Below are 8,484 nucleotides of genomic sequence, written 5' to 3'. Positions count from 1 at the left end.
ACCAATCACCACTCCTACTCCTCCACTACTCCCAGGATGCGCACGGCAAATCGATTCGATTTTCAAGCGATCCTTTCGGTGGAGCTTTCCCGCTGGCGGTGATGGTGGAAAGTCATAATTTTCCAGCCACCACCGACCGGCACAAGGACCGGCTGCCAATCGGACGAAACGTTCGAATTCGACCCACCAGAGAGGGCGTGTGCCGATGTCAAGGTCTGGGTAAGGCCGAATGCACACACCAGAACCACTGGAGACACCCGTATGGCTTCCTTCCAAACCGCTAGGCCGGACATTCTACTACCCGACCCACACGTCAACACGCAACACAACCTGTTGGCCAGCGGTGGGGACGATATTTCCGGATCGATAGATAAACGTGTGCGTCGCCATGATTGATCCCCACAAGAAGCGTTCCTTGCGCGATTCTCGGCCGTGCTTCGATGCATAATGGATGGACTGATTAGCGCGGCTCGCGGTGCGGAAGAAGTTTGCGCCCGATAATGGGCGTTGTGCTTAATTAAAAGAAATCCAAAACTCGCAAGCGTAAATTAAATAAACGCCGCTAATGGGGCTCGCAGCTGTTTGTGCCGGCTGCAGGGCGAGTTGTCCGCCATAAGCGTGATGAGTCAGTGACACGTCCGTCACCCTGGAGGAGGCCGGTGTTGACGTGGCGTCCGGTAAGAAGACCCCAATCCGCTCAGATGAATCACCTTCATCGTCGGTCCAGTTACACCTAATCTGTAGGGGTTGAAAAATGCATACAATTCTCACGGTGAATCCTCGAGTTCCACGGTGCTTAGCAGGAATCATAAAACATTTATGATCCACCCATCAATAACGAGCCACGGTCGTAAGGAAGAACGTCCATGGGTGCGTCTGTGTGTTGTGTGGCTCACGGCGGTTTGCCGGCAGGCTTGTATTTTGCGCTGATGAATTATGCCGCGGGTGGAAAGACGTGCTGAGGTTTGCGAGTGACAAATGTTGTTGCTGCCGACAAAGCCGACCGGATATTGGCTCCATTTCGTTGCCGTCCGTCACGTGGCGATGGAAGAGCAGCGAAAAATGCAAAACAACCACCGGATCCTTTGCGACGTGCGGAGGTCACGGTGAATATTGACCGCACCACAACGTGTTTGGTGGCCTTCTTGTGTCACTGCCGCGTCCGTAACGGGGGCAATCGTGGCAAAAACCAAATCACCGTGCGCGGTACCGAAATGCAGGGAAAGAACGTCCGTGGGAACGTGGTTCCGGAATGAAGGTTTTCGTTTGCCTAACGACACAAAACAACCCACAGATGATGATTGCGCTGCGAACGTCCGTCACGGGGCAAACGTCGATCGTACCGGAGGATTGATCGTTTCGGCTCCAAGGAACAGTCATTACGCACCCCTGGGCGAATGTCGTCTGAGCGAATTATTAAACTAGAGCCGTTTGTATTTTTTTTTGCAAATTTCCACCATTATCCTTAATCTGGGCTACATCTAGCAAATGGCGGTGTTCTTACCGAGCTAGCCGGTTGAACGGGTTCGCGATGTTTGCCCAACGGAAACATTAAGATATAAGGGTAAGATTGCAAAACCGTGCCTGACCTTGGGGCATTCTTTATATGATGCGCGCCTGTGATTGCATTTCGCAACGACTTAATTGCACACTCGATCGATGAAACGAAACGGACGTTATGGTTCGCGTGGAAAACGAACCTGAAGTACGCTGTGCAAATTATGACAGACATCATAAGCCGCACTTCGAGTGGTCTATCCCTAGCCTTTCGGTTTTAGTGCCTTATCTAATCATGCCTATCGATCGATTGTACTCGCGCCAGTTAATCCGGACAGTTGCCAAAGAAACGAGGTTGACGGGATTGAGTTATGAAATAAGAGAGCTTACTTAGAAACATGGAGATGCTTAGTTTTAATGAAGATTTTTCTTATTCTGGACTATCGAAAACTCTGCATAAAGTAACTAGATCGTAGCTCACTTTCCAAGATCATCGAGCATTTAAATTGTGATCTCCCGTTATGTAACAGATCTCACGCTCGATAGAACAAACGTGCATTCGAATAATGTCGACTCTGAACACTGGACAATGATTGAACAAGTTCTCATGTACATCAGTTAGCAATAAACGTTTAGAATAAATTAATGGTGAGAATTTTTATTCCTGAACTCATCGTAATTTGTCATGCGAATATGTTGAGCCTCACTTCCACAACAAAAAGGCCACCAACACCATAGCTACACTCGAGAAGGCCACCTTAATGCTGTTCGCACCGTTGCACAGGTCCCCTGTGCAGATGTCACAAGTAACGATGTTTAATCCCGGCGGCAACTCGCTCTGAAGCAAACTGCAAAGGGCTTTGTCGTTGTAGAAGCACTGCCGGACATAGGCATATCCTGTGACGCCGGATATCGTTCCCTTGGCGTGAACGGACACGCACGCTTGCTCGAGCTGGCGGCTTTGAGGTGCCAGGAAGATATCGTGCCCCATTAAGGACATCCGGCTGACGTTGTCGCAGTTCTGCACCAGCGCGTTCGCCTGGCAGTCGCTCCAGCTTTCCCCACTGACACACGCGTAACAGCGCAGCGCAGAGGCTACAAAAACGAATAAGGATACCAAAAGATCACAAACCAAAGCACAACAATCAAACTCTACGGAGCGCGCACTGGCATGTAGCGCGATCACGATCAAGAACGATGCCTACCAGTGTTGGAGAACGAAAGCAGGAGGATCGCACACGCCACCGCAACGTTACGGAATCGTTGATGCATTTTTTTACTGATTTTTATTTATTGCTCACACCGAATAGTCCAACAAAGCCACCGTAAACCGTGTTCCACCGAGCTGCGAGGATAAGCGTTGAGTGAAATCCTGTACAACCTGCTCTGAACCTTTAATATCACCACAATCATTAGCCTTCACGTATCGATATCGCATATGGCAAGCGTGGGGTTGCGATAAGATAACGTTGTGTAGAGACGATTGAATCGCATGAATCATCCTTCGGTTGGACAGCAGAATGGAAGAATGGAGCAGTAACACGAAGTGACGAAACGATTTTGTTGCCTCCCATTGATTGGAACCAATGAAATTCCGTTTAAATGACGTTTGGATTAGGTTTGCTTTTGTGTTGTTTGCCGTTTTATTCTGCTCTACTTCCGCTAGAACCGTTGCAGGAAGAGTGTGTCCTTGAAAACAGGGACACCCGCATTTCGGTGCCCACTTCGAGGCGCAGTCCCAGAAGCCGTAGAGCAAGCGAGCGAATCCAACCGGAAAGTGCACCGTGGCACGTGCACATGCAAATGCAATTTATTGCCAACCCGCACGCCACACTCGAAGGCAGTGGATGGGCGCTCGAGTCTAAAAGAACACCGCTCGGATTGCTCACTGCCGGGGATTTCTGCGCCGGGGGTATCCCCCACAGTGAAAACTGAAAAATGGATGGGGCCTCTTTTGACGGGCAAGTAGACTGTGAATGATTAACAATCAATGCAACAGGAATTATCGAGTGCATTGTCGTTTCAATGGCACTGAAATCGATCCAAACCCGCGTCTAATCGGTGGAGATGTTGGGAAATAAAGCAATCAATGGATGTTCGGCTTTCGATAGGTGGCAGCAACCGAATTTATGACATTTTTTGGCCACATTGTTGCCACCCGCGCCCTATTACCAAATGATACCGACCGTTGTTATCGGTCTAAAACATAATTGCTCGCGCTGTTATCGGTTCAAGACACGCGCTGCTTAATCGCGTATTACTGTGCTTTTATCATTCGATATCAAAAAAATTATCGAAGATTGAGCGATTCACAGTTTTGCTCGCTTATATCGGGAAGTAGCAGCTGAACCTAACATTGCTGCAATTATCATCCCTCCGGCGGCTGGAAATAGACGGAATAGAATCCGCGCTAGAATCGTTCGGAGCTTGTGCTTTCGATCGGAAAAAAACCAGATGGTTCGGTTCACGCGCTTCAAGGCTGTTTACTACCATCGATGTCTCGTTCTGCTGTACAGTTCAAATAGAATTAAAATTAGTAATAATTTATTGGAATCACTTTCTCCTCGCACCACGGGTCCTCCGGGCTCCGGGTTCTCGGTAGGGGTCAAACGACCTTCTCTTGCTTCTTTTCCTTTCTGTTGTTGTTTCTCCATCACACGGCCATGTGGGATCTTTTCCACACAAAAACACACACCCATGCACACGAACAATAGGCCCTATTGATAGTAGGTTGCACGTCCGGCCCAATCAGCTTCTTGTTCGCGCGTGGTGGAAAATTCGTCAAAAATTCATCATCAGCCCTGTGACCGTTCCGCGCGGGAAAAACCAGAGCCGTCTATTAATTTGACAGCTTACCGACAGGGAAACCCTCCGTTCGAGCAAGCACCACCACAACACGCCTCGAAGCGGTGGCAGAACGATCAGCATGGCTAGTTTCTCACAGTGTGTTCAATTTTCTAGACGTTAAAATATCTCCTAAAGTGTGGCGCGACCAGAGGTCCTTTCCGTTGGGAACTTTTTTCACGTGACGTGTCCCTTTCCGTGGTCTCATTCGGCTATGTTTTTTCTCACCCACAGCGACCCGCATTCCGCACGTGACGCTTTTAATGGACGGGTGTCCTGTGCCACGCTCCGTGCCACCGTTCGAGCATTGGCTTTGGGTGCCACCGATGAAATCGCGACCCCGCCAGCATCACAACAGGACCTAGTGGCTCTCGCTCGCGGAATTCGTGGATTTATGGTCACTGTGTAGTATTCAAAGAGTGCTCAGTGAGTCATCTGAACAAGTGTAAAAAAAATAAAACAAAGGGTGCGAAAAGCTTTATCAAGTGATGTGTATGTGAAAGACACAGGAATGCCTTAGTTTATCGCGAGTGATATAACAAAAACACCATTGGTGCGGGTTTTAAAACAAAAAGCACTAAAGCGCTCATTCCATCGTGAGTAAAATGAAGAGAAAAAAAGTATCATCGTTTGCCAATTTTGTAGGGAAGATATTTTGCCAGAAGATAGTGAAGTTGTGTTGTGATAAATAGCTTTACCGAAACGCACGACAAGTTTGTGAGATCTGTGCGATGCAGTCCAGTGCTATGAACTGGAGCAACACGACGTGAGCTGTTTGTGCTACCGATCAGCCGACGAATGATCGTATAGTGCAGGTGCACCACACCATATACACCACCAAGTGCAATTCATCTAACGTGGGGCCAAAGATTACGCATCGCCGTCCAGTAGTATTAGTCCCGTCCTTGGAGAGAACTACCTGTACCTAACACTCGCCTCAATATGGGCGAATCGAGCAAAGTGCAGCAGGATAACGCCAGGCACCGTAAGTAATGCGGAAGATGGAATGACGCCAAACACCGTGCTAGTCATCACTGTAGCTATTTGGGACGCTTGTAGTTAGAACGCTTTGCCGCTTACGCTTCATCCGTAAAGGATTCTGCTTACGCATCATCTCTAGTAGCTAGTCTAATGAACATTGGGTTTTTTTATAATATCGTTCGATTAAAAATGCACCAGTTTCAAGAGCCACCGATTTGCATACGAATGGTGCATCTGTTTGCATCGGCACACACACACACACACACGCAAGTGTGTGCGTCTGTGGTGAAATCTTTCTCCTTGCACTTGCAAGTGCATTGCGCGTTGCATTCGGAATGCTCGATTACCGCCCGTTTCGTACGCGAAGCGACGATGCAACGCTGCGGAAAATGATTCAACCGACGCGCGTGTGTTGGTGCAAGGCCGCCACATTACGCGATTGGAAATGATACCGCACGCGACAGACGTGCATGAAGGCGGTTGCAAACAACAACATTAAAAAAAAAGGGCGCCACGCAAAAGCCCCACGGAAAGAAGTGCATGCCATGCGCAGTAGCCACACGGTTTCACTTTCAACGCACATCAGCATATCGTGTTTATGTTTTGGTCGGTTCCCAGCACAACACCAGCATCATCAACAACAGCAACAAGAAGAAGAGCAGCAACAACACCAGCCATGACAACAGAATGGGACCGCCTCCCCGCGAGTAACCGAGCGGTGAGGGACGGAAAAGCGAGAGCGCGCATTTTCCGACGGCAAATTGACAGCAACCACGGTTGGTAGCCCTGCTCCCGGGAAAGCAAAATGTCAAAAATGTCATCCGTACGGGAAAACTACCACCACTACTGCGGCTACGGTTACAGTCGCGCTACTGGCACAGCTTCGCTTGGGTGGAAAAACGAAAACATTCCGACCGAGCTTTCTCTCTCGCACGTTTTTCTCTCCAAACTCATCCACCACCCCCAACGGGACGGGCGCTCGTGCCATCTCGCTCTCGCCTAAGCTCGCCTACTAATCATAAGCTCCGTCCGTTGTCTCGTGCTGCTGCGTTTCACACCCGTTCGGGCCAGGGGTTTTGGTCTGTCGTCCGCGACCACCGAGCAGCAAAAGTTACAACGGAAAAAAAAAGCGACGGTGGAGAAAAAGCACAAGAGAAAGAGAGAAAGAGCGAGCGAGAGAGAGAGAGAGAGAAAGGGCATACGCGCGTGAGCGAGCAGTAAACACGTTTGCTGGTGTTTTTCCACGGCAAACCCGTTCCGAGCCAGTCCAATTTTCACTTGACAAGCGATCGGTCGGGCAAAAAAGGGAAACGCGTACGCACCGAATCGATCCGGACGGATTGCACCCACCCCACGGAGTGTGCCAGGTGTTTGCCGCGGCGGCGGGTTTGTTGGGCGAAAGATGTAAATTACCGTGGATAAAGCGCCATGAAGCAGACATCGCAGCAGGCCGTGTTTATTATGAGCCCCTATCGGCCAAGGCAAGTCCGCTGCGCTGCTTGGGTACAAGCACAAGCGCGTTGCACAATAGTGTCGTGAAAACTGTGCGGCCAGTTACTGTGCGCTGACGAAACGAGCCCGTGCCCATCCGCAGATCCTTGGAAGGATTCACCGTGAACACGAACGGGGGGAGGGGGGGGGGAGTGGGAAAAGCGAGAGAACATTAATCCCCACGTTCGGAGGAAAATCGATCGTGCATGGCCCGTGTATGGCAAAATAGCGGTGGTACATTTTTTTTTCTTCTCTCCAATACAATCTAAGTACTCTAGGGCGCCACCCGCACCCTTCGCTGTGCGCCACACCGCAACGGGTGGGCGACAGGGACGGAGCATCGGCGCGCTGGCTGGCCTTCGAGTGGTTGCGTGTGAGTGAAAGAAAAGTCGCGCCTTCCGGTTCGGCTGAAGTGTGAAAACTATGCGAACCCGCAGTGTGCGAAAAAAAAAGAATACGCGAGGCGCAAAGTGTGCGAGAAGTGCTGAAGAGGGCGCCCCTTTTCGAAGGGTCCTTCAGTTCTTCCGGTGCGTCGTTGTGGACGGGCATCCGGACCGGGAAGCGGGACCCGGTGGGTGCAAAGTGAAACATCATCCACCCGCCCCAACCAAACCAAACTGATCTGACTCGTGTACAACCAGCGTGAGGCCGGATAGACTGCATGAGTCATCGGCGAATAAGGATACGAAAAAGGAGCTCCGTTGGTGGGGGGGGGGGCATTTCGTGCAATTTCCACTTCCCACTTTCCGGGCGTATCGTGAGGAAGGATTGGGAAGGATATGGCCATAAATGGTCAGCTACAGACCTGGTTGAAGCAGCAGCAGGTCGTGTTTTCCATCGAGGCGTTGAAACATCTTGCCGGAGCTTTCAGTAAAAGCACCTAGTATCGTTTTGTCATCCGCAGCTCAAGGGGGGGGGGGGGGGTGAACGCAGCAGGTGGGTGTGGGTGGTACGGACAAGGAAAGGATGCAGAAACGAGCTCGTGCGCGCTTGATGGCAACGTCGAACTGGGAGAGCGATGGCGCGAGCCAAGATACACCCCCGAAGCTGTTATTAAATCGATTGTCATGTGGCCTGGGCGTGATGAAACCCCGGAGCACTGCTTCAGAGGGTGGGATGGGGTGAGTATTGTCCTCGTGCTCCCCCCCCCCCACCGGAACCGACGTGGCGGACGAACGGACGGATGGTTAAAATGGCGGCCGACGGGCGACAGGAATTGTTGGTAACGCAATCAAACAAACCGTTTCCTGCAATTAACCCGCCGTTCGGTCGGATGTCCTTCTTATGGTGCGGATCCTCGAACGACTTTGCAGGCGTCGGTTTGAAGCTTCACCCGATCGACCGAGTTCGGCTTGACCCACTTAGTGGAAAATGACCATTTTCCTCTGGCACAACATTACGAGGCCACGTTTTACTGCCCGTGCCGTGGGGTGTGCTTGGAAGTTGTATTTTTTGTTTGTCTCTTTGGCGTAGCCTGGCGTACCCGAAGCAAGCGTGGAAAATTTCACCGACCAACCGGTTCTACGGGTTAACTTCCCGCGTTTCAACACCCCACAGAAGGAGCTACAGTATTGAACCATCATTTAAGCTTGCGTTACGGGGAATTTTTTCATCTTGCACCCTCTAATAGCCCCTTTGCGAACGGGCTGTTCAAGTATCGATGTTCGTGCC

General features: G+C 50.6%; 1 protein-coding gene across 1 annotated transcript; it reads right to left on the bottom strand.

Annotated features, from left to right (window-relative positions):
- Positions 1-2,151: 2,151 nt before the first annotated feature.
- On the bottom strand, positions 2,152-2,843 carry LOC128732233 (uncharacterized). The gene is made up of 2 exons (XM_053825405.1): positions 2,703-2,843; positions 2,152-2,592 (listed from the first exon to the last, which is right to left on the bottom strand). Exons 1-2 carry the CDS (start codon positions 2,767-2,769, stop codon positions 2,201-2,203), a joined length of 459 nt encoding a protein of 152 aa, XP_053681380.1. The 5' UTR covers positions 2,770-2,843; the 3' UTR covers positions 2,152-2,200.
- Between the last annotated feature and the right edge of the window lie 5,641 nt (positions 2,844-8,484).

The sequence above is a fragment of the Anopheles nili genome, chromosome 2, assembly GCF_943737925.1.
Source record: "Anopheles nili chromosome 2, idAnoNiliSN_F5_01, whole genome shotgun sequence".
Classification (NCBI taxonomy): domain Eukaryota; kingdom Metazoa; phylum Arthropoda; class Insecta; order Diptera; family Culicidae; genus Anopheles; species Anopheles nili.
Note: the sequence above shows the minus strand (reverse complement) of the source record. Positions and strands in the feature narration are given on the sequence as shown.

What these genes read in the sequence shown, in the direction of transcription:
- LOC128732233 (XM_053825405.1), bottom strand. Translation starts at nt 2,769, where the DNA reads ATGCATCAACGATTCCGTAACGTTGCGGTGGCGTGTGCGATCCTCCTG. An exon ending in GCTTTCGTTCTCCAACACTG is followed by an intron (nt 2,593 to 2,702) that starts GTAGGCATCGTT and finishes TCGTTTTTGTAG; the next exon opens with CCTCTGCGCTGCGCTGTTAC.